At 48.8% G+C, this 26,839-nt stretch overlaps 1 protein-coding gene across 2 annotated transcripts in view; it reads left to right on the top strand.

Moving 5' to 3' along the window:
• AGMO (alkylglycerol monooxygenase) overlaps positions 1-26,839 on the top strand; it is a 744,553-nt gene that overhangs the window by 20,273 nt on the left and 697,441 nt on the right. For both annotated transcript variants that reach the window (XM_078663767.1, XM_078663766.1), the window contains exon 3: positions 26,241-26,368. In XM_078663767.1, the coding sequence (XP_078519893.1) occupies positions 26,241-26,368 (128 nt within the window). The remainder of the gene's footprint in view (positions 1-26,240; positions 26,369-26,839) is intronic.

The raw sequence follows: 26,839 nt of genomic DNA, 5'->3' as shown, positions 1-26,839 counted from the left end.
CTGTTTGTCTCGCTAATTTTCCCTCACCCACAGGATGGAAAAAAGATCTTAACTCTGATCTGGACCACTCTTCGCTGCCTTTATTGTAACTTCAAAGTGACTCAGTGTTGTAAACAACCTCTTGCAATTTCAATAGTTTAATTTTGCACCTACGCAAATCACATCAGTCCCACTAAACATCTGTTTTTGGTGGTCTGCCTATATTAGCTGGAGGCATCAATACAAAATTAACCGCATCTTCATGAGCAGGATGGGTATTTATTACGCGCTTTAATCAAAGGGCTTATGCTATTATTCAAAGGGCTTCCCTACCTATTTAACAGCATCCTACTCATTCACTTCCTGAGCAGGGTGGAGCGTTGTTGTTAACCGGCTCGGCTTTAACTTTATAATATTAAGTGCCTGCTATCCGTGAGTGGCCCATGGACCCACCAATAGTTCCCCTTTCGTATCAATGGCTGGTATGACAATGTGTGTTTGAGAGCACTAAACATCGTTTTAGTGTTGCGCGTGCTAGCAACTACCAAGTAAGTTCAGAAATGTCATGCATCACGGTGCACTAACTAAACGGCATCAATATCTGAGCGCCTAGTGGAGTATCCAAGAAGTTACCTTCCCGCACAGGAGAGAGACCCAAGCAGAGCCCGGCACGCGAGCATCTAGCTGATACGGTCCCACCAACTGATGAAATCCCGCACCTTGAAAACGGGGCCCTCAAAATTAGATGGCATGACAACCGCTAAGTGGCTGCATCGAGCGCAATCCACAAGCACAAAGCAATCCGACTCTGCCCCAAAACAAATCCGAACACTCATCCTGTAGCGTCGCTATGGCATGACACATGACTACCCCACAACAGCTAAGAGGCTGCGTCACACACAATCAACCAGCACAGAGCAATCAGACTCTGCCCCCAAAACACCGCGGGACACTCATCCTGTAGCGACGCTACCAGCAGAAACTAACATAACCGTTACCCTGTGGTGTTTAAATCAGTTTCTCATATCAGCTCCCGCATGGCTGTCGAGGTCAGAATCTGCCACGTGTGGCGTGTTCATAGTTCTGGCACATTTCGCAGCGAAACTCAACGACCGGTGTGTGCCCCCTCGGGGTGGCCCCCTCTGCGTGGCCGAATCCCACCAAATGCCCAAGCGACAATTGAACAACCCCACCAGACTCCGTCACACAAGCGCACCAGCCAGACGACGTTGAGAACAAACTCGATGGCCGTGCATCGTGGCCCCACCAAACGCACAGTCACAACCACCGCGTGAGTCGCCGCCAAAGCGCCGCGAGGCATGTGGGTATCCAATATTTTAATTATCCAATGGCCGTGCATCGTGACGCGCAGTCACAAAGCGCCGCGAGGCATGTGGGTAGCCGATATTCTAACCATCTGCTGACGAGATGCAACACGCAATCCCACACACAATGGCCATGCCTCGTGGCACCACCAAACACACAGTCACCCAACGCGCGAGCCGCCGACCCAGCGCCGCGAGGCACTAGGGTACCCGATACCCCCATTCCCTGCTGACGAGATGCAACATGAAATCCCGCACCGCAAGCCTGCGTTTCCTGCCAATGATCGTACTGTCAATGTGCCTGAAGTAAAAAGCACACGCGCCGCATCTGGACCGGGCCGACGGACATCACCGAAAGGTGGCCCACGTGATGGAGTTCGAAAACACCACTGCATGAAGACACAGTGTTCCCCGGGGGCTCGCCCCACCCACCACCGTGGCGCCATTGTGCACTCCCCGTCCCTAAACACCGGGCAGCACCGAGAGATGCATGCAAAACGCGAAACGACCATCACTTGAACTCTTCACCCGCCGCCTCGGGAGCCGAACGTGCCCAAGCGACCCTGCACCACGGGCGAACACATGTCCAAATTAAACTATGGGCGACCCCAAGGAACAGCCCGCCCTCAATCTTACCGCTGGAGCTCGCAATTATCATGGACATAGCATTCAAATCTCACTGTTGCCGATGGTCCGTGGGTAAAATATGCATCTCATCGGCCCCACTGCTATCCTTGTGAGACGCGCTCGGAACATTAGGATAATGAGACTGGTGAAAACATAAGGCTCCAATCCTATAACGTGCAGTTCGCAGGCAACTCTGTGATGACAGCTAATAGCTCACAGTACTACCTTAGAATTGTAACTTATAAAAGAAGTAACAAAAGTACCTGTTACAAAAGTGGAAACCCACTGCTTATCCGAATAGCCAGATAAGAAATTATTTCCGGTATTTAATGGCACGAGCGAGGCGCGGCTTAGACAACGCGGCGCAATACCTAGTTCCCATTTGTATTACCTGGCGCGTACATCTAGGCACGGAAGAAATGCCGAGGCTCCAACCCGGGACCCATAAATCCCTCGCGGGCACAGGGTAAAAGCATCCCCGAGCTGTAACCTACCGGGGCCGCGACCCCCCTTCACCCCGCAAGATATAGTGGGCACTTGCACGAAAAGGCAACAAAATGGGGGAAAACTGTACATTGTATCCCTTTAAACATACCTTCAAAGGAAATGCCCCTCAAAATGTCCGAACTTACCCGCATGCGCAGGTATTGAAGAATTGTGCTCCCAAATTCATTGCCCACCGGCGCCAAACACGTCTTGCGCCGGACAAAGAAACAAGCCGCCCTAGAAAATGGCCGCACTGGACGCCATTACCCTAAGCGCCGAAGCATCACACCATGCGGCCCCTAAGAGGAATGGCGCCTCCAGGGGCACAACCGTTCCGACCTCCACCCTCGCTGTCCAACACCGGACAATAGTGCCTACCGAGTCCCCCCGGACTCGGTGCTAGAGATCAGGGACCTCGACGCGACTCGGCTAGCCGCTTGCCAACACCATGGACCCTCGCACCCAGCGTGGAAACATCGACCCACAAGAACGGCCACACTACTCCCAAAACATAAACCCCCCGGTCACTGCTATGCTCGGGGTAGCAGACACCCCGCACATCCAATGGCTAAACGCAGATGCACGCGCACGACAGCAGGCATACACAGTGCTGTGTTGTCCCGCCAATCAAACCTCAAAGCCAGGCTAACATGATGGAAACCGCGTTCCAAGCCCCGCCTTACCACAAGAATCCACGTATGCAAGGACACAGTAGGAGAGAACCCACAAGCGCCTAGAATGCATTCACCAGCAAGCGCCCAGAATGTATTCACGACCATGGGACGCTGAGGGCAACAGGACCGTGGAGGGAGACACCAACGCAGACACCGAGGGACAAGGAGAGTGACTGGCGAAGAAGAAGGCAACCCGCCGGAGCCAGCACCAATAACCCCACATACACCCGGACAAAGAAACCCGCCAACACGCCTCTCATCCCCACTCACCGCAAGCAGAGCAAACAGCAGAACGTCGGACACATCACATCGACGCAAGACCGGACCTCTATGGCCAAGGACTGTTCATGACATACGCCCGGCAGGCCCCCTCAACTCCACCCAGTATGCCCTCACCACAGTTTACAATTCATAAACAGCAACTCTCTGTGCCGCAGCCAAGGCCCATAGTATTCTGCCCCTGGCTATGCGAGGAGAACCGTCACCGACTTTACATTCAGGAAACCGATCAATGCCCCGAGCTCCAATAAGCCATTTGCTACAGTGCTTCCTACAAATACCCCACCAGCAAGAGACCCTCGGGAAATGTCAGTGTTTGTAGACTAACCATATTGAACCAGAAGCCACCCTGACCGGAGAGAATACTGTACAAAGGGACCGCAGCGCCTTTGCATCTCACACCCGAGTCTCGGCCCGATCTCTTCGCTCCCTCCGGCAACAGACCTCAAGCGGCGGAATTCCCTCTACACAGCGCCGCAGCCTCCCCAGACTAGGTGCACCAAAACAAAGGCATTGCACAAAGAACCCACGCCCGCAATGGCCCCCACTAACAAACCGCAATCGCGCGACCGCACGCCAAGTGGCAACAGCGCCCCAAACTGAACCATCGCCAGACCCGGGGCCTGCCTGCCACGAGAGGGAACGACTCACCGCCATTGAACACACGACGACCGTAGGAAACAGGAAAGCGGCAAGGCAAGAGACGAAACAGCGCAGAGCAGCCCAGGGAACAAGCGCGGCAGGAAAGACCGAGCAGTGTTGCCGTGCAACCTATAAACCCCTAGGGACCGCCCACAACGCCAGGGGACGCCCTCCCATTGGTCGCTAATGACGAGGGCGGCTCTGGGGCTGGCGCGCTGCAGTTCCTCTCGCGCGGCATGTGGTACTAAGACGCTGTCTCGCTCAGCTCCCCTTTGCATCGCGCGGCCAGCGGCAGGTATTGGTTTTGTCAGGGCGAGTTCCTGTGAACTCCAATCTGATATCTCTGCTTGCACGCATATTTAGGACTGAGGAAACCTTGATCAGCCTAGCAAATTCTTCCCAACGGGGGAGCAACCTAAAGAAGTCATTCCCATTCTCAGCTCAATAGTTCCCATGCATCTTGGAACAAGAGCACAGGCTGTAGGAGTGCTTTGAAATCAAGCACAGTCTCTTCCAGGGTCAGGGAGTCCGTCCCCTGTGAGATGTAAGATTACTTATTATGAAACATTGTGGGGAGGCTCATGCGCTTCCTTATCCTCCCAAACAATCCAAAAACAATGTTTCTGGTGCCCCTGCCCATCTTGAGGGACCACAGGGCCAGTTTCTAAGTGTTTTTAGGAAGAGGAGAGTATGTTTTCCATTATTATATACATATTGTTTAGAGGTTAAATCCAGTAGTCATGAATTTAAGATGCCACTTCAAATGATAAGGTCGCTCCAGTTTTGAGAAAAGCAATTTTTCATTGGTGCAAATTCGAGCATTGACAGCCGACACGTGTTTCGCCCTCTGTGGCGATTGGCGCCAGGGCTTTCAATTTGGAGGTAAATCTCCGGCGCAACAGGACTTTTCTGCCACATACGGCACCTCCATGAAGATGCCTTAGACCTCAGGAGATTTACCTCCAAATTGAATAACTCCAGTAACCTGTGTTGTTGCATACACATAACGATGTAAATTAGAGAATTTAACAGAATGTATATACGAAATTGAGATAGCCTTGAGAAAGCCCTGGCGCCAATCGCCACAGAGGTCTGGCCCTCTTCCTTTGTTTTAGGGGCAGCCCAGGTGCACCGTGACAAGCTGATTAACAAATGCAGATTTCCTCCTCACCTCTTCCATTCAGTGGAACTGGGTCAAGCACTGTTTATGGCTCTCTTATGTGTGTAGGCCTTTGATCATCCTGCTACCCAGCGGAATATTTTACTTGGCCTAGTAGCAAGGAGAACAACCTGGAATCTGATTTTGAGTTGAGCCAGGCAAATATGGCAATTGTTAAGTACCATAAGGAGTTAAGATATGATGAAAAGGACTGTGGATCTTCACCCACGATGCATGTTTATGCTAAGTTGGAAATCCCAGTGGACCCTCTAGGCCTAAGTAGCTCAAAGCTGTACTTTGAGAGAGATTTTGCCTACCGCATGTTATTCACTTAAGCACTAAAGACCAACGCTATGAAGTTCCACTCACCTACACTAAGTCAGTATCAGTCATTGAAGGATCCCTTCTCCACCATGCTACCTGCATGCACATACCACGCGCTGCAAAACTGTAGATTCACATGCACAACCCACTCATATTGGCACACATTGTGTGCTCATGAGTTCATGTGTAACCATCCTAGAGCGTTTGCCTTAGCCATGCAGCAACAACCTTATCTTAAAAGGTGAGCACTTACAGTTACCACTCTCTGTTCATTTATTGTGAATTAACTGTGACTGAGACTCAGGTAGTGAGTAAAAATTCAAAAACGAAGTAGTCAAATGCTGAAATTCTAGCGGGGATTAAATGGGTATACTGTAGGTACGTGTATAATGTGAAATTCCGGTGCCCCCGAAATGTGGTGTATCCATTTTGATTTGGAAACACAGACCCATGTTGGGTTTAAAACCTGTATTGATCCGGAGGGTCACTATCTATTCATCAACTAAAGATCACTGGAATGGTATTATGCATAGATTGAGTGTATGCGCCCGCGAGTCCGCAGTGGGCCTTTATTTTTCAACTCACCCATGCATTCACAGGAATAGATATAGCGAACATCCTGATAGGCGTGGATTGGAATCTGGCCTGGGATGCGGTCTTAGATGGATGTATCCAGTATTGCAGACAGAGCCCTCTTAGGAGATCTTGGGGCTGATCATGGCCTTCGTGACACATAGTAAAGTTTAATGGGTTTGTGAGGAGCACTCCGTTATAAACAATATATTCAACCTGTATAATCGGTGCTGCAACTAATCAGGTGTGTCACGCCTGGGACTAAATGCTAGTTTAAGTGAGAAAGACTCTCAGCTAGTTGCGCACTGTTCACTGTGTGTTATCCAACACTCATCAATGTAAACACAAAACCAAACTGAAACTTCAGTTATTTTAATTCATAACCTATTGCTTCTATGAGCATCTGAACGTTTTTACAAAATGCAAATAAATGTAATAAAGGTAGAAACAATGGAACAGGTAAGTGTATTATGTGTGATGAATTCCATGGGGGTGTGTATATACAAATGAAACGTCATCATACCTCTGGTGGACGTTAATTCCTCAAATAACACTGTAAGAATAAAACAACAAAACCAAAGAAGAAGCCAGTATTAAAGTTGCCTAAACCAGATAAATAACAATGACACCAATCGTGCAAAAATACTGATGCACACATAATACACTTACCTGTTCCATTGTTTCTACCTTTATTACAGATCAGCCCCTGATGAAGGCACACCCTTTGTGCCGAAATGCATTGGGCATGATATGAAAATGTGAAAATCAAGTACCACATGTTTTGCGTTGTGATGATTTGAAAACAAAAATGTTTCATGAATTGAATTGAAAATCAGAAAATTATATGTTCAATTGAATTATTATTTGCATTTTGTAAAAACGTTCAGATGCTCATAGAAGCAATAGGTTATGAATTAAAATAACTGAAGTTTCAGTTTGGTTTTGTGTTTACATTGATGAGTGTTGGATAACACACAGTGAACAGTGCGCAACTAGCTGAGAGTCTTTCTCACTTAAACTAGCTTCGTGACACATGGCATCTCTTACATCCAACAGACTGGTAATACACATACTTGTCCCCGGTCAGTGGCACACAATCACCGCTGGATTTTTTCTTGATGTCACATCCCTTGCTTCCCCTTCTTTGTGAGCCTTCAGTACTAGAAATAGCACTCTGGGACCAGTCCTCTATTGCCCTGCAGGTTGATATGGGCCTGTCATGGCCAATTTGTAAGCCCTGGTGTTTTTAATCTGTCCCACTACAACCACCCAGTAGGTAAGAACCAGCTTAAAACCCACTTGTATACCTACCCGGAGAACAATGATGGCTCGGTTGACTCTGCTTTGACATTATGGCTGGGGGTGAAGGTGACCATCGGGGGGCAGGTGACGAGGGACACAGCCCTGTCCAATAGGCAGAGGTAGGAGCATCAGAAGGCTCTGGAGGCGGATTTAGTCTGCCTCACACATGCTTACCCAGCTCCCCCGTCAGCTATTGCCAGGAACAACCTTGAGAAGGTGCCTATGGACCTCAAAGCTATTTCTACCTCCAAAGCCCAGTATGCACTACAGATGTTGAAATACTGGCACTCCGGACAGGGAGAGAAGACAGGGTAGCTTCTGGTGGCGCAGCTCAGGCAGAGGGAGGTGGGCACCATTTCTGCCATCATCACTGACTCCGGGGCGTTAGTCACCAAGAGACAGTTAATTGCAGACACGTTTGTATCCTACTATAGGTCCCTCTATGCACCAGAAATTGTCCAGGATCAGCGGAGATCAATGACTTTTTGGATGGTATTCATTTACCGTGCCTCTCAGAGTAATGTATGCAACTGCTTCAGGGCACGATCACTAAAGAGGAGATTGAGCAGACCATCTCTGATCTACCCTATCATTAATCCCCGGGCAAAGACGGCTTCCTGGCAGAGTTTTACAAATGGACCAAATCTGAGGTGATGGATCTTCTCCATGAGGCCTTAACTGAGGCTGAAAGCATGGGCTCCTTGGGTTTAGTTTCCAATTGGGTGCTGATTTCAGTCCATCCCAAATCAGGAAAAGACCCCCTTCTTTCCGGCAGGTATTTCACCATATGCTTGCTCAAAGAAGATGTCAAGATACTGGCCAGTATTCTAGCTGCCTGCTACAAGCGGGTCCTCCCTTCTTGTATTCACCCTTCACATGTAAGTTTTGTCCCAGGTCGCTCATCCTGTAATTATGTTTGCACATTAGCTCATGCGGTGTAGCTAGCAAATGGTCTTCTGGAGGAGGCCTTGACGCTGTCGTTGGGTGCCGAGAAGGCCTTTAACTGTTTTCCGTACTCTAGAAATTTGCCCTTGATCACGACTTCATCTCCAGAATGAGATGGCTCTGCAATTCCCCCTCACCACAGGTCAATTGTAGGGGGTTTCTTTCTGATTCCTTCACAGTCCACAGGGGTACCCGTCAGGGGTGCCCACTCCCCCCCTTCCTTGCAGTGCAGCCTTTAGCGATGGCCCTATGTCAAGGTATCCTGATGCTCAGAGGTCCCTCAACACTCTATTTATATGCATATGACATTTTACTCACCCTATCAGCCTTACTTTCCTCCATTTACATGATGCTAGAGATCATTGAGGCTTTTGTGGTAATATTCAGCTACAAGGTGAACTGGGGAAAGAATGAGGTCTCGCCTTTATCGTGAATCGCCACATGTGCCACCATCGCCGGTTAACCATTCTAGTCCCCCCCACCCCCCAAACTCAAAGCAGAAAACCCAAATGCAAACCTCTGGAGAGACGTTGGTGAACCAGCAAAGACAACAAAGCATCTAAGACGGACCTCAAATCAAACCACTACGTCATCAGAGAAGCAAAGAAAGCAGCACTCGCTACCCGCCTCCAGTCCATCAACCGCACCAAAGAACTATTCCTCATCATCAGAGAATTCTCCCCGGACACCGTCAAAAACACCATCCAGCCCTCCCAGTCCCTCTTCAACTCACTCACCAACTTCTTTCACACCAAGATTGCCAACATCTACAAGACCTTTGAACACCAACCACCACAGTCTGACCTCCCCTCTCTTCCCACCATCCTCCCACTCTACCTCCTGACCGAGTGGACACCTCTGCACCAAAACCACAACATCCATCATGTCCTCTATCCCTTCCAGAGCACAAACTGACCCCTGCCCACTCCATGCCTTCAACCTCAGACACAAAGAAATTGTACCCTGCTCACCAGCATCATCAACTTAGTGCTCAGATCCACCAGCTTCCCATAATCCTGGAAGCACGCAGAAGTCAAACGACTTCTAAGGAAACCCACAGCGGACCCATCACACCTCAAGAACTACTGCCCCATCAAGCTCCTCCCCTTCCCGGCCAAGGTTCTGAAGAAAGCTGTCAACCGTCCACTCACAGACTACCTGGAATCCAACCACCTGCTCGACCCTCCCAATCCGGGTTCCTCTCAAACCACTACACTGAAACTGCCCTTATAGCCGCCACAGACGATGCAAGAGCCATCCTTCACCGTGGTGAGTCAGCAGCCCTAATCCTCCTTGACCTGTCATCGGCCCTCGACACAGACTCCCACCACCTTCTCATCCAAAGACTTCAATGCATCGGCATCCACGGGAATGCCTTCAAGCTATCCTCCTTTCTCACCAGATGCACTCAAAGAATCTGCCTCTCACCGTGCAGCTCTGTCCCCATGAGCATCATCTGCGGCGTACCCCTGGACTCCACACTCAGCCCCACAGTATTCAACGTCTACATGATGCCATTGGCCCCCGTTGCCGCAGCCATGGTCTCAATATCATCTCCTCCACATTGACGACATGCAGCTGATACTCTTGCTCACCAGATACATAGACACCACTAGAGCAAACTTCAAGAGCACCATGACTGATGTCGCCAACTGGATGGGAGCCAACTGCCTCAAACTCAAAACCAAAGTTCTCCTCTTCAGAAGATCCCCTTCACCGTGAGACAACTCCTGGTGCCCTTCTGCACTCGGACCAGCTCCACCCCCACCATCCATGCCTGAAACCTCAGTATCATCCTCGACCGCAAGCTCTCCATGAGACAACGGGTCAATTCTGTCGCCTCCACCTGCTTCAATACCCTCAGTATGCTCCGTAAGGTCTTCAGATGGATCCCATCAGACACCAGAAGAACCGTTACACAAGCCCTACTCACCAGTCCACTTGGCAATTGGAACGCTGTCTATGGAGGAACCACCATCCACCTCTTTAAGTGCCTCCAAACTATCCAGAATGAAGCAGCAAGAGTTGTCCTAGACCTGCCCAGATGATCCCACATCAGTCCTACTTCCTTAGCCTTCACTGGCTTCCCGTCAAGAAGAGATGCAACTTCAAACTGCCCAGGCACACTTAGAAAGCCCTCCACAACACAGGACCAGAATATATGAACAACCGCCTGGCCTTTCACCAGCCCACCAGACACCTGTAGTCTGCCTCCTTTCCCTGGCCCTTCCACCATCCCTGCATCCATCACTCCTGAGCCTGAGGACGCGCCTTCTCCCACCTCACCGCGAAGACCTGGAATAACCTCCCCATCCACCTCCGAACCTCTACCTCCCTTGCTGAATTCAGGAGCCGCCTCAAGACCTGGCTGTTCGAATAAGCCCCATGCAGTGCCTGATACTCCCCGGGGTGATTAGCTCTATAAAAATACTGATTGATTGATTGATTGATTGATTGATTGATTGATTGAAATGACGTCCCTGCACTCTCGGGTCCAAGACCCCCCGTTATGGGTTGCAATCAAACTCGTACTCCAAGAAGCCTCGTTGGGACTACGGGTCCTCTTATCATCCTGGCCCAGCCACCAGATCCCCCAACTCTATGCAGAATGCTATGTACACCACCTGGATACAGGCTTACAAGTTATTTTCAGTTGGTGCACATCTCGATGACAAGGCTTACCTCTGGAACAATACTGGTATTTGCATGGGGGGGCATGCTTCACTGGGTCCCCTGACATAGAGCTGGGATTTTAACCCTCAAGCACCTGGTTTCTGGCAGGGAACTCAATTCCTTTGAGATGCTACAGGACAAATTTGTCCTGCAGCATACTCAACAATGGCGCTACACACAGTTATGTCACTGTCTACTGAACAAACTGGGTCCTCAACACTGGACCATATCATGTTACCTGGAGCTCTCTTACCTTAACACTTGGGATCAGTTTAAAGGTGTGATGGCCAGGTTCTACAATCTTCTGATTTGCCACCTCTACTCCTAGCCACAATTGGCTAGCCTCAGGATGACCTTGCAGGCTCACCTGCAGGTGGAATATGATGAGTAGGAGTGGTTAGAACTCTTGGAAGTCCTAGACTGGGGAGTCTGGGAAGTACGGATGAAGTTTAGTCTATTTAAGATTCTTCAGGGCTGGATCAAGGCACAGGTTGAGGTCGGAGGGTTGCCCACTCACTCTGCCTGCTGGCGATGCGATCACTCTCCCGGTAATATAGTTGATATATTACTTCATTGTCCTGCCCTTCATCCCTTCTGGACAGCAGTAGGGTCTATGCTCCGGGAATCCATTGATTCACCCTCACCCCTTCCAGACCCCCTATTTATCCTCCATGACTTACAGGACCTTTTCGAGCTGACCCTCCATGCCCGTTGTCTGTTTGTCACTGCCCTTACTTTTGACAAGATATGTCTTCTATGACATTGGCGTTCTTCACAACTGCCATTGCATGAGGAATGACTCACAGAAAAGTACAAGACTGATTCCTATAAAAAGGTACTTTACAACTTATTGGACAAAGCAGATATTTTTCTTCTCACATTGTCTCCCTTTATGTAGGATGCCCTCCCCCCAATTCACCTTGACTCTTGATTCTGTCTTGTCATTGTCACTGCAATCCCCTCCCCCCCAGCATTACTTTACTTGGGTCTCATTGGAATGATCATTTCCCTCCCCTCTCTACCCTGCTTTGTAGTTTAGTCTCATCTTCCCTCAATTCTTTTTTCCTTTCTTTTCTTTTCTTTTCTTTTCTTTTCTTCTCTCTATCTATGGCTTATTTACTCACTCCTTTCCATCTTTTTTCTTTCTTTCTTATACTTTAGCAACTGTTTGAATTTGCTGATATTTCTTTTTTGGTACTTAATTTAATAAAATAATTGACAAAACAAATGTCAGCTCTTTTTACCTAGATCATGTAAATGCTATGAATGCAGTTATGACAGCGCTTCCCTGTCAAATGTGACTGATTTAATATTTAGGTACTTTTTATACATTATGAATGTGCCATTGTTAGACCTGGCATCCTTGGCGTAGGTCTCACTTCCCGTGCTACTCTGCCTATCTTGTATGTTGGCTGGACATAGATGTTCTGCACCGTGCCAGATGCGTGTTCGACCTGGCATCCGTGGCGTAGGTCTTCCTTCCCCTGCTACTCTTCCTGTCTTGTATGTTGGCTGGATATAGATGTTCTGGGCGCCGTGGCACTGCTACACAGTTCCACATCATCAATGCTCCATATATATAAATAACTGTGTGAATTAGGATAACTCGAACACTTACATTAGTATAGCCTATTTTGTTATGGATTACTGTCTATCAGCCTATCTGGGCCAAGGAACCCGATAGGAATGACAAGTTTAATATGTTTATAATCAGGCGGGCGAGGGCCACCTTTTAGTGAGGACCATTTCGGTATTATATGTTGTGAAATGTCTTTCCTGAAAACACATCAATGCTCCATATATATAAATAACTGTGTGAATTAGGATAACTCTGACACTTACATTAGTATAGCCTATTGTGTTAAGGATTACTGTCTATCAACCTATCTGGGCCTAGGAACCCGATAGGAACTACGAGTTTATTATGTTTATAATCAGGCCGGTGAGGACCACCTTTTAGTGAGGACTGTTCCGGTATTATATGTTGTGAAAATGCCTTTCCTGAAAACGTGGTAGTTTCTTATTTAAAGCTTTACAGCGGGCTGTTGCGAGTATGCGTATTGGCCGCCTGGTTTTGGAACAGCAGGGCCAGCTGAGTCAGACCTGGCTGGAGAGAGGGATCGGTATTCCAAGTGTGGGGAGGGGTGACTCTTTGATCCAAGCAGGGTCGCGCCTGGCAAGGTGAATGATGGCTCCACCTCCCACTGGGTGTTTGATAGCAGACCCCCGCATTCTGAAAGGACAAGATGTCGCCTCGTAAACCAAGTGCTCCCCGACCCCACCGATCTGGTTCTGACTAGAGTCAGTGATTTGCAACCTTAGAGAACAAAGACATTAGGTATAAAATGCTGGGCTGGAACTTTGGCCTAGTGTGTTCCTTCTGGATGTCAAGATGCAACTCTGTCCGAGTAAATGGAGAAAAGGACTGTGCAACTTTAACCCATCTTGCCGAAGAAACTACCCGAGGGACCAAATCGAGGGATCCTCCCGCCAAAGTCTCAGGGACATTAGACTTCACCCAGTCAGCCTTTGGAATCCCCGTGCGGGGAGTTCCGCTTGCAGGTGAGGCCCCCGTTGAGTAATCCGGAGCCTCTGGGTCTACTGTAAGGGCAGCGGACTGGACCTCTTTTGCACCTTTGTGGAGGGTGCTGCACGTCAGAGGGAATTGCCGCAGCTGAGCGCCCACCTAATTATGAACCTTTGAACCTTTCTTTGCTGAACCTGTTCGGGCGGCTGCAGCTCAGAGGGAACTGCCGCTGCTGAACTCCTGCCAAATTCTGAACCTTATAAACCTTACTTTTGCTGAACCTGTGCGGGCCGCTGCAGCTCAGGGGGAACTGCCGCCGCTGAGAGAGCGTCTAAATCTGCACCCTCCAACTTTCTGCAGGATCCGTGTGGGTCGCCGCAGCTGAAGGAGAGCTGTCGCCGCTGAGAGCCACCGGAACCTACACCACCGTGATTTGTCCCGTGGGCCACGACAGCCGAGAGAGAGTTGTAGCCGCTGAGTGCCCACACCTTTTGCTGCTGTGCACAACCCTGATTTGTCCCGTGGGCCGCCGCAGCAGAGAGAGAGCGGTAGCCGCTGAGTGCCCACACCTTTTGCTACTGTACACCACCGTGATTTGTCCTGTGGGCTGCCGCAGCCGAGAGAGAGCTGTAGCCGCTGAGTGCCCACACCCTTTGCTACTGTGCACCACTGTGATTTGTCCCATGGGCCGCCGCAGCCGAGAGAAGAGCTATAGCCGCTGAGTGCCCACACCTTTTGCTACTGTGCACCATGGTGCTTTGTCCTGTGGCCATTGCAGCTGAGAGCGAGCTGTAGCTGCTGATTGCCTACAACTCCTGCTACTGTGCACCATTGTGCCTGGTCCCAGGGGCTGCCGCAGCCGGAGGAGAACTGTAGCTGCTGAGTGCCCACAGCCCTGGCCACTGTGCATCCCCGTGAGCTGTCCTGTCGGCCCCCCTGCCAGAGGAGACCTGTAGCCACTGAGTGCCCACCACCCTGTTTTACTGTGCATCATCGTGCTTTGTTGAGTGGGCCACCGCAGCTGAGAGAGAGCTGTAGCCGCTAAGCGCCATCACCCGTGACCCCTTTGACTACTTGCATCCCCCTTTGGAATTGTTCTGCGAGCCACCGCAGCTGAGAGAGAGCTGTAACCACAGAGTGCCCGCACCCATGACACCTTTGACTACTTTGCATCCCCCTTTGGAATTGTCCCCGCAGGCCGCCGCAGCTGAGAAAGAGCTGTAGCCGTTGAGTGCCCGCACCCTGACAACTTTGCATCCCCCGGAATTGTCCTGTGGGCCGCGGCAGCCAAGAGAGAGCTGCTGCTGCTGTGCGCCCACCACGGAGCAACACGACCAGAGTCCTTGCCTCCCCCAATCCTGGCCGCCGCAGCCGCGTGTTGCTACTGCGGAGATCCCGCCTGTCCCTCAGTGCCCGAGTCAGTGTGGATGCACGGTGCGGACCTGTGCCGCCCCGTATTGTGGTTGCTGGGAGTCTGCCTGTCACCATCTCTGCTTCTTTGAGAAGCTGCATGCTGTCCCCCCCTTGCAACAACAGGTACATGGTGCGCAGCGAGTCGCATAGGCCCCGCCCCTGAACTCAGTCAGTGTTACGATTTGGTCGATACGTTGTGATTTGATTGAGTCCCTACAGGTTGACGTGAATTATTATTTTTGAAGCGCTTTGAGAGTTGAGTTAAACTGTTAGAAAAAGATATTATTTTTCTATATCTACCTGAGTTGTGTCCTATTTTGGGTGTCATTACTGCCTTATTGTACGTGGTCATAAACACTTAACACACTGCCTCTGCGATAGGCATAACTGCTCGTGCTATGTTACCACAGGGTTGAGCAGGAGTTATCGAAAGGGGTGACCCACTTGCCCTGACTTAGGAGGAAGGGTCCCTATTTGGATAGTGGCGCCGCCAGTGCCAACTAGAGACCCCCATTTCTAACATTGGCAGTCAGCCGTGACGATCAGGACTTGCCTTCGTGATCCACGTACAATAATTGGTAAACACCACTGGTGAGTGTAGACAAGTGCAGCCACAATTTTTTTTTTTTGTGTTTGACTTGTTGATTGTCTCAGTAGTGACTTGTTGATAGCAGCCATGAGTACTGCTAGTAGAGGAAAGCCAACGTCCAATGCTTCGGAGGATCTCACCTTCGAGGAAGATAAATTAGAGACCTATACTGCCAGACAGCTGAAGTCCCTTTGTAGGCAATTCGCAGTCCCTGTGAAAGGCCTCTCTTGGAAGAAGGAGTACCAGAAGGCACTAAAGGCCTGGTGGGAAGCGAGAGAGTCCGCCGGGAATGAGGACGAGAACGCTGGAGGGCAGCCATATGATGCAGTAGAGGGGGTGTGGATAGAACACCCTCCTATCCAGGTACCAAAGGAGCCTGACCCCAGAAGAGCTGGAGGACAGGGAGAGAGCTAGGAGGCATAGTTTGGAGATGGCTAAATTAGAAGGTCAGAAGGACCTGGAGGCTAAAAAGTTAGACATTGGGAAGAATCAATTGTCAATTGAACTTGAGAAAATGAAAATAGAGCATGAAAGAATGTTGAGGGAAATAGCGATCAGGGCGAGGAGTGACCCGGTCCCCCCTCTGGTGGCAGCATACCTTTAGTAACTCCTGAGAGTAGAGTTTATATTCCTAAAGATGTTATTAAGGATTTTTACAAGAGTGAGGATATTGGGCAATGGTTTGCCGCATTTGAGATAGCAATGATGTCCCACCGGGTCCCTGAGAAGGATTGGGGAGCGGGGTTGTGGGGACGCTTTGTGAGTGATGGTAGGGATACCCTGTTGGACCTGCCTGAGTAGAGCATGATGGTGCATGCCCATATGAAGGAAGCTTTGATGATCCAGTATAGTTTGACCCCAGAAATGTACAGGCAGAAGTTTAGGACATGTAAGAAGTTAGAGGGTACCACGTGGGTCAACTATGTGTCATATTTCTGTAGAGCAATGGATCGCTTGGTAAAAGGTAGCAAGGTGGAAAGTTTTGAGCAGTTGTACGATTTGTTTGTATGGGAGCATTTCTCTAGTAACTGTTTTCCCGAGCTACGCCAGCACCTGATTGATAGCAAGCTGACCAATCCTAGAAAGCTTGCTGAGGAGGCAGACCGCTAGCTGAGTACCCGGGTCGGCAAAGGTTTTGTGGGAAACTACACCAGAGGTGGGCAGGGTCCCCAGTAGAGAAGTGGGGGAGACCAGTGTAAACCAAGGGAGTTCCATAAAGGGCCCCAAAGTAATTCCCCAGGGAACCAAACAGTGGTGTCCCAGCCTCCCTTGGAGAATAAGCTAGTGTCCCTGACAGGTAGGCCTGTTCAGAGGGGGCCACTCACTTGTTTCAAGTGTGGTCAAGTGGGACACCGGTATTATGATCCCCAGTGTCCCCAGAGGGACCCCAAGGCACCCCCTCGTGCACTACCCCATCCACCATTCTACCAGATTGCCAGCGTAGCTCTGGGGGGAGGAGATGGTGGTCCAAGGTGGATGGGATCCCGCAGAGTTGACCCATGTCTCACTATGAGACTTTGAGAAGGTCCCTAATCCCATATTGCCTCATAACACTAAGAAGTACCGGCAGTGGGTGACCACCAATGTCCACAGGGTGGAGGCTCTCAGGGACACAGGTTGGTGTCCAAAGAGCAGATTGTCCCCCATGCCCTCTGTCCCGTCGTGTCAGCCGACAACTCAGAGAGCCAGTTTGAAGTGGCTCAGGTTCCCTTCGAGTGGGTGGGTCTCAGGAACTCTCCAAGTGGTTCTGAGACCCGCCATGCCAGAAGACTGTCTGTTGGGCAATGATCTAGAGAACTCCCCATGGGCTACGGTGGAGAAAAAGTCTCATTTGAAAATGTTGGGCCTGCCTGAATGGGCGTGTGCAACCACGCGGCCCATGACAGCTCAGAAGGTTGGACAGGAGGTTCTGGAGCCCGAAATTATGGCCCAGATCCTGGCTTCAAAGAGAAAGGGTAGGGGGCGTTGGAAACCGGCCCCCGCGGTTCCCACGGTCCCGGAGAGGGCAGACCCTGAGGAGGATGCCCTAGGACCTACAGGGGAACAGGTGTCTGAACTGGGGGACCTACCCGAGCTGACCCATTACAGCAGGAAGGGGGGCCCTCCAGGGAGGACTGTTGTGAGCAACAGAGAACCTGCCCTTCTCTGGAGGGAGCACGGCGCAGGTGAACAGACAGGGTCACATTGGATCTATTGGGAGAATGACCTCTTTTACAGCTAGCCTAAGGTTGCTGAACCTGGATCTGCCTGTGTGGTACCCCAGCGCTTCCAAACCTTCCTACTGGGGTTGGCTCATGATGTGCCATTGGCCGGACATCTGGGGCAGACCAGTGTGATGTCAGTAGATTGTAAAAATAGTGCAATTTTATGTTTGAAAAGCAGTGCAGGTCTTCACTACATACGCCATTATAGTACAGTGAGTATGACACTACTGATGTAAATTGATACTTGTATAGCGCACTACTCAGCCGCAAGGGTCTCAAGGTGCTTGTACGAATACCGCTGTGGAACCCATCCTGGCTTTCCCTGTGAGGTGTCCACTCCTGGGCACCCCCAGGGTGGAGGCCAGGCATCCTTAGCGTTGTGGGGGCCGTTGTGGAGATTAAGCAAGCTATTGCCCAGAGTTGCAGAGTGGGACTCCATGATTGGAATAGGCACCGAGGCGAGAATTATCAGGTCTGTGGAATTTTTGAGCCCAAGACCCGCCCAGGCGGGGAATTGAACCCTGGTCCCGGGCTAGACCTCTGCATCAGGGTCTGCCGCTCTAACCATCGAGCCACACTTCTCCACTGATAACTTTTTGTTTCATGGTATACAGGCTAAGGAGAAGAGGAAACATTATGCAAGTAAGAAACAAATATGCAAGAAGAAAGATAGGAATTTGGAGATTTTGTGACCGTTAAACAACAACAAATGAGGAAGTTTTACTGTAAAATGAATCCATCCCAATTGAAAATAGTGAAAACAATTCAAACAGTAGTGTAACACACCACCCAGTATGCTATCCTTCAATTCTCATATCGTTAATTCAGTGTCCATTTCTAGTATTGTGCATGCCAGGTACACCCTGCACCTCAAAACACACCCATCCCCTCATGAGGCCCATAATTGTTCCCATTTTTTGAGTTAGCCACAACATTTTGATACAGCTTTTTCTACTCCCATGCACCAGTCCATCATGGTGCTTTTGAGTGGTGGGAAAATATATCCTTCCGTTCTCCTCCCCGTTATCTATTTTCTGTGCAAATGTGCAGCGTTTCTGCAGACACACAGCTATCTTATCAAAGTGAATGTATAACAATTTAGGCATATAAATGGCTGTACTTTTAAACACAGTGACTATGACAGTGCAATTAGTAGCCCTTGCAGAATCTCCTATCCGTAGCAAGGGTATACTTGACAAAAACCTTGCCCGCAGCTCAGCTTTGTCCAAAAATACTGCATAGTTCTCTTCGACTGAGGATCAGTGGAAATAGCCTGGGTTTGCTTTACCACTGAAGAGGAAAAATACTTCAGATGGGGCAAGGTTGATGTGCCATAGAAAACTGTACCTAGCACCATATTCCACAGGGTCCTCGGGTCACAATAATGGTTCCCTCGACCTATCTAAAACTGGGCGACAATCACTCTTACCAACTAGCTGCACCTATGACATGATGGTTCTCTCAGGGAAAGTCCACAGTGCTCGCCATGCAGAATGAAAAGTATTCATGCCTGTCTAGGACATTGTTATTTTGCACTGAAAGAACACATTCCCACTGTAGGTATTGCTTTACAAATCTGTTAAGAACGTCTGGGGCCTCAAAAAGTGTGGGTTCTTGTGCTTAATTCCCCTTTGCTCCAAACACCCAACAGCCGTCTAGCCTTTCACTCACTGCTCTTGCCCAGACTGTATCTCCAGAAGTCTTTCGCAGGCTGTGTCATAGGACATACTCGGACCCTCCTTCCATTGGCACCCCTAATTGTCTCCAATTATGCCGCAAAATAAAAGGCTACAGGCTATGGTGTGAAGGTGATGGGGGTCCTAAAGTGTCTAAAATCTGTTGAGCTGGTGGGTGGTTGGCTCAGGGCGTAGAGCAGCCAGAAATGATGGGTTCAGAAACCGCAATCTCTGCTTTCCCTTTGCCTCAGGCAAATATACATATGCTGAAGATGCTGTCTATTGCTGTCCTTTTATCATGTCAGCATTTTGGTATTTCATTCCTGATTTCAGAGTCATGCGTGGGCATCCACCATTTTATTACAGTCATTGTCAAAACATTACTACTGATGGTTTATACATGGTCAAACACGGTTGCCAATAATTTAACCATAATTTGTACCATACATTTGATCAAGGTATTCTTGCTCTTCCCCCGTGTCCCACAGTCTGGTGCTTCTGTTGCTTGTAACTTTCACACGGGCCCTTTAGTGTTTTGGGTACATCAGTCAAAATGGTGACAGGAGTCTGGGATTTGAGGTGCTGAATCAGCCCTGGTATAGCCGCCTCCAAGGAGGCCCAGGAGTGTGGATATTATTAGATAAAGGATAGCTATCTATAAGGGGCCATTTTGCAAGTGATGTCTGTTAGTGACTATACTGCAGGTAAATAATACTGTGCCCAAGAAGCTCCAAATGTGTAGCTTCAGTGCACTTTCCTTGCCTGTTTTAGGTTGGTTTGGTCAGTTTTGGATAATTTGTGACTCTTTGAATGATGTCCACACCAAATGTCAGTGGTTTAGCCGTTAACTGGTGCTTACCTTGCATTTATTGCTTGTTTGATCACTGCCAAAGTCCTCTCAAAGTGGGATGGGCATGCGCATTACCGGAGGACGTTCAAAAATGGTCCTGGTTGCTCAGGACTTCTCAAGAATATTGTGGTGAAGTAGCTGTTCATATCACATTTTCATTGTACATCCAAACCTGATCAGGTAGCCTGGCTGGCATTCCCTGCAAAATCACTTTGGCAGAACCCCTAACTTGAATGTATCACCTGCATCAGAGCTTCAACAGAGCAAAGAACAAGGCAAGTGATTGACATAGATAATATGATGGATGTTGACTTTGCAAAGTTTGGTGCTTGTCTATGGGAGAAACCATTTTGAGGATTGGGTGAGAAAAAGGGGGTTTTCGCTGCTATCTCGAGTCTGAAATGTTCAAGAAACTAGTAGTGAGAACATTTGCAGTTGTTTGATTCACTGCTTTAGCTACACAAGACATTGCAAGTATGTCTGTCAAATCCCTGTATTTAGGTTTTGCCTTAGCCATGCGTACGAAGTACGCATGCGCTAGCAAAACCTCTTGATTTCTATCTGGGGTGATGACCCGCCTCTGCCTATCATTGGCTAGCTCCATAAATGGAGGCTAGCCATTGGGAGGCAGAGGCTGTCAATCGCGTTTTCTCTCGAAAACGCGATTCGGGGGCGTTTCTGGTGCTTTTTTTAAGCCCCGCCCCTTTGTCCCGGGCCGCGCTGCGATTGGCTGCCGGCCCGGGACACCCCCGTGACGTCATTCCAGGGCCGCGCTGTGATTGGCTGCCGGCCGGGACACCCCCGTGACGTCAGCCAATCACAGCGCGGCCCGGGACCTGACTTGTTTTATTTGGAAGCATGCAACGCCCCCGGATGGCCAGCAGAGCCCGCCTCGCGTCCAGCTCACGGGCTTGGAAGAGGGAGATATGGCCGCAGGGAGTCTGTGTCTGCCTTATCTTCTGCTGGAACCTCGGCCCCTCAGATCCCCCAATCTCTGCTATCGCCGCGCCCACTCCCACCCCGCCACAGCACCCACAACTCACCTATGTGACACCCTAGAGGCAAACACAATCCAACCGTATTCAACAAACGAGGCGAATGCAGCAGGGAAGGCTTAAAAGGTATGTTCCGGGTCTGACGAACATATTTAAAAACCTCCCCAATCGAAGAAACTACAAAATGTATTTTCAAAAGGCAACCTCTCTGCACAGGTGATCAACCCGAAATGCATTTTAAGAAGACCTGCTATCTATTCTTCAAGTCACAGAAGGTGCATGTAGCCTTCGGGGGCTTGTAGAGTTAGAACTGGAGGGGTCAAAAAGTTGAGGGTCAAAAGTTTACGTTTTGCGTGTGAGTCAGTGTGTGTGCGTCTGACAGCAGGCTGGAAGTCGGTGCAATGGAGAGGGAGAGGACATTTCCTCCTCTGATGAAGAGAGGGGGAAGGAAGGCAGAGACAGTGCACGATCGACAGTCCCAGTCACAGTTCCCAGGTCACACCTGCAGGCCTCCCGTTCCTGTGCTTGTTTTCTGACGCCCTGCTCCACTTCCGTGTGCAGCGCGCAGCGGGGGTGCTCAGTAGTCCCGTCCGAGTTTGTACAGCTCCCCCCCCCCCCCCTGTCACCCTCTCCGTTTGAAGTGGAGATTAGAAACTGCCATAAACAGATCGGCCTTGCCTTCCAAATAAGCAGGCGTTTTATGGCCCTCATAAAAAATGTAGATCGGGCTATGGGTTCTTGAGGAGATGGGGGCATGGCAGGGGGTCTAGAAGGGGCGCTGCCGTGCCAGGCGACAAGGGTCTCGGGAATGACGACGGGTCCTTTATGTACCTTAGCGACACCAGGAGAGAGGTTTCAGAAGCAGGCACGAAAGGGCAGTGCGGGCGGCGCAGGCCACCCACCCCTCCCTGCAGGTGTGACTCCATGTGTGAGAGTAAACATGATGTATGTAAGTAACCACTGCTCCGCCGTTATGTGCTGGTTCTGCGAGTATCGGCGTTAAATCCATGCTGTCTCTATAAAATAATGTGTACATTTTCGAGTTCCGTTGCCTATGTGGAGTCCGTGATTGCGAGTCAGTGTGCACACATACACAGGGAGCACACGCCATTGTGAAGCTAACAGGCGCCTACCTCGTGTTGTGCATAACAAGGTGAGAGGCTCGTCAGGACCTGTAAGTGTTGCACGGGGCCTTAAGGCGCGGCGTGTGTGGTGTGTGTGTGATACTTCCCTGTCGCTATAAGGGGTTCTCCATTCGTGTCTGTTAATGTTATGTGTTAATAGTTGTAGATGCGGGGCACGTTATATTGTGTCCAATAGGGTTGGTTTCGTTAGTGTGTTGCTTAAATTGACACCCTGTATTTTTTTTAAGATGGACACTGCGTCAATTCGAGTGTTACGTTACACCTGTATTTTGAATGTTTATGTTATCAGCTCTCATGTATCTACCACCACGGGTGACCTAAACCAGCTCAAAATGCATATGGTTTTGTATTTTATAAACGCAATAACTTTGAATTGTGTGCAGTTGGAGGGGGGTTCTCACCCAATTCCAGCCGTTTTTAGGTCTGGGTGCTTCCTCACACCTGACAATGATTATTAGAAAATACCACCGTTGCACCATTTTCAAAAATAAACTGAGTCGCATTTTGTTAAAATTTTCTGAAGACGTTAATGTGTCAGATGAAAAGGTAAAAATTGCCATTTTGGCCGGCTCTTCCCATTCAGACATACCGGGGGTTTAATGTGTGAACCGCATAGATAAATTGCTCATGTAACCCTTGGTTAGTGTTTCCCAATGAAACTCGTGCAGTGCGTGACGCAAGCCCACGTGTGTTGTCTACTGATTGTTCCCATTTTCGTTGTTTTGTGGTTGTGTGGTCTCCTCGATCACTTCAGGACACTACACTCAGCTGTGGACACATTTACCTGTTGAAAGGGTGGCTTTGCTTTGCACGAGGGGTGGGTTTCAGCAGTGATTGAACACAAACATGCAGAGTATGGTTGGAGGGGCTGCCTAGTTAGTTCACTTTATGTCGGTGTTTTGGTGGAAGTGGCGGCTCTGTCCTCTGCTGATATGAACCAAGCCTGTCACCCGGAAGATGGCCCGCACCTTGAACTGACTCGAGAGATTACTGTCTTCTATATGTACCCTGTAGATCCGATTTTGTGTGAAAAAACACAGAGTCACAAATTCGTGTCTAGGGGAATATGTAGTGGACACAAACACTACAGAGCCCTGGACAGAGCAGAGGCGAGCGGCACCGCAGGACCTAGATGTACATCCGGGAGGGGAGTGGGGGCTCTTACACAGACAGCCCCCATGCACAGCCATACTCGCTTGAAATACAATGTATATAGAAATTACATTCTTCAACTTTACGTCTGTTTGCGTCACCAGCATTAAGCGACTCCCCATAATTATGTACCAGCACCCCAATGTGGTCAGTGGCCCTGTCCCACGAGGGAAAGGCGGCAGGCAGCAGTTGTTGTCGAGGTGACCTCGTTTGACATTAAAGATAAGGGTGCGCCATCGCTATGGCCTGAGCTGTGTTGTTTGTTGATGCTGTTGTTGCATGCAATTGACAAAAAATATTTTCACGTAACTGTGAAATGTCAAACAACCTACGCAACCAAATGGGACTTGGTTGATGTACTTCGTTGAGGAACGTGTGTATCTTACAACCCCCCCCAAATCACCCTAAAAAATGTGCTCATTTGTTCGAATGACAATTTCCCTTGAGTTCCATATAGGATACTGTCTCACCAGACGCCTCTCTGCAGTAGCAGTATCTCAAACACAAGTCTAATTTATCAATTTATCATGTCATGTCAGTGGGCACGCCCCTGCTGCAGCAGGCCCCGTGGGTGCAGCTTGTCTGACCATGAATGCCTCTGCCCGTCCACTTTGCACCATCTGCCTGCATCAAGCACCCCTTTCCGGCATGACATCACTGCTTATTCCCAGGCGCAGATCCCATTTCAGGTCACGAGCCCCCATGTTACCGGAAGCTCCAATGATAATGGCTGTTTAGTGCACGTCGTAGGCGACTAATTACTTCCCGCAGACCATTTCTTTCTCTTTTTGTCACCTTGAACAAAGCTGACTTGACAGCAGCCTGGGGTCAGGCAAGGGGAGGAAATTCCTGTGAGCGGAGTTTTATGAATGAACCTTGGTTTCCATGACGCTGGCTAGGTGTGGCTAGTGGGGTCATAGTGTACTTTATTGTAGGACAGATGACAGTCATGGCACCTTCTTTGCGCATCTGGAACTCGCTCCCCATTCAAGGGAAGCGTCCGGTTTCCGGTGGGAGACGTGTACTTTCACGCTTTATACGTTTAGATGGCCTGATCCAGAATTCACGTTTTGAGACTTATTGTACAGCGTATTAAAAGTACGATTTATGGAGCTTCCATTCGACTGCTCTGAAGAACGACAACAGTCGCAGGAAAGCAGGCACAACTGCTCTGACTACGGGGAAAAGGGCGGTCTATGGGCGGGGCACTTTTCAAATAAAGCCCATTGTAAAAAAGTTAACTTCTGTTTTGTGTAAAGCTGAAACAGGCTGGTAATGTCTAGCTCTTGGTATCAATTCTAATCCGAGCTTTGATGTCACGAAAGCCCTTTAAGCAAACACACCCGTTCCCTTCAATAAAATAAAATACTGTCAATTTTTTGGGAAAATTGTAAATTCACCGATTGAAGAGACCGATAGGTGTATGGACCCAATGACCCCACGGCATCAATGTGTGGCACTTTTTTATAAGCAATACAACATCACCACTTTAATAGATATGCCAGGAAGCATAAATAGTAGTGATTCCCCAAAATTACCCTAAAGGGAGGTATTAAAGTGCTGGGCCTAAATGGGGTCCCTATTGACTTATTTAAAGACAATAGATTGGTGAGCCCCACTATTATTCAACGTATTGAGGAGTGCAGAATACACTGACCCCCTGCTTCTTGGTCTAACTCAGTCATTGCCCTATTTTCATGTTGATTTCCAGTGTGTGTGGGGGGTCTCGCAGTGTGTGGGGGGTCTCGCAGTGTGTGGGGGGGCTCGCAGTGTGTGGGGGGGGGCTCTGTGTGGGTGTGTGTGGGGGGCTCTGTGTGGGGGGGCTCTGTGAGGGGGGCTATGTGTGGGTGTATGCCAGGAAGCATAAATAGTAGTGATTCCCCAAAATTACCCTGAAGGGAGGTATCAAAGTGCTGGGCCTAAATGGGGTCCCTATTGACTTATTCAAAGACAATAGATTGGTGAGCCCCACTATTATTCAACGTATTGAGGAGTGCAGAATACACGGACCCCCTGCTTCTTGGTCTAACTCAGTCATTGCCCTATTTTCATGTTGATCCCCAGTGTGTGTGGGGGGGGCTCGCAGTGTGTGGGGGGGGGGCTCGCAGTGTGTGGGGCTCGCAGTGTGTGGGGTGGGCTTGCAGTGTGTGGGGGGGCTCTGTGTGGGTGTGTGGGGGGGCTCTCTGTGGGTGTTTGTGTGTGGCATTTGCGAGAGATTAAGCTATTGGCATTGTAAATGACAATGCCATTTATTTATGTTAGAAAAAAACATGAATAAAAATAATGTCAAGAGCAATGCCAATAGCTCTAACTTTAACAAAGGCAAAACCATTGCATTGTAAATGCTTGTTTTTAAATAGTGTATTTAAAGAGCTGGCAAAAGCGTAAATATTGTACTCACAATTCTGCCATTTTTTGTGCTGAAGCATTAAGAATATTGTTGGCCTTCCCATTATCACTAGAAGGTTTTTAAATGACTCTCATTGAATCAAACAAAAATGCTGTCTGCTAGTTAAATAGGTATAAACGATGGTGCTCTAAATCTTTCTTTTGGGACTGAATTTACTTTAAATATATCTGGGTAAACGTAAGAACTTTTTTACACTTTTACTTTTTTACTGTTTGTAAAATACTGACTAGCACGTAAACCCTTTCTGTTGTACATGGTACTGTGAGTATGTTATCTTAATTTCCTTTAAAGGCAACTCCATATTTCGTTGCAATGCTGGCACTGGAATTTGTTCTAAGTTGGCTTTGGAAAGGGAAACCTCTTCGGATAAACGACGGTCTAACATCTCTCTCTGCAGGTGTTGTTTCTCGACTTCCAGAGTAAGTGCAAATATTAAATTAATATATAAAAAAATCAATTATTTTTTTCATGGTATTTTGTAATAGCATTCAATCTGAAAATGAGGCGCCCTTGTGAGGGTTACATGCACTTAATTAAACCCATTTTCCTTACTGATAGAAAGCACTTCCACATTTTAATTTCCATGCCAAGATGTTCGTCATTTATATTACAGTTACTTTACTGGTAATACATAAATATTTCTCTAAGCCCACATAGAACTCATTGATGTTGGTAAATCTTGCAGGAATTAACTAAAATGTGGCCAATGTTAATGGCTAAAATATTTTACAAATCTTTTTAAATGTGTAGAATGAGAATAATTATCCAGTCCTTCCTTATCTGCTATTTTAACCAAACTTGCCAGCGTGGTAGGACAAACCCACAAACCTTGATAGAAATACTGTATTGAGCTTGACATATTTGGATCAATGTTATTTGCAAATCAACTG

This window comes from Lissotriton helveticus, chromosome 10 (genome assembly GCF_964261635.1).
Source record: "Lissotriton helveticus chromosome 10, aLisHel1.1, whole genome shotgun sequence".
Taxonomy (NCBI): domain Eukaryota; kingdom Metazoa; phylum Chordata; class Amphibia; order Caudata; family Salamandridae; genus Lissotriton; species Lissotriton helveticus.
The sequence above is the reverse complement of the archived record's forward strand: the minus strand, read 5'-3'. Positions and strand labels throughout refer to the sequence as shown.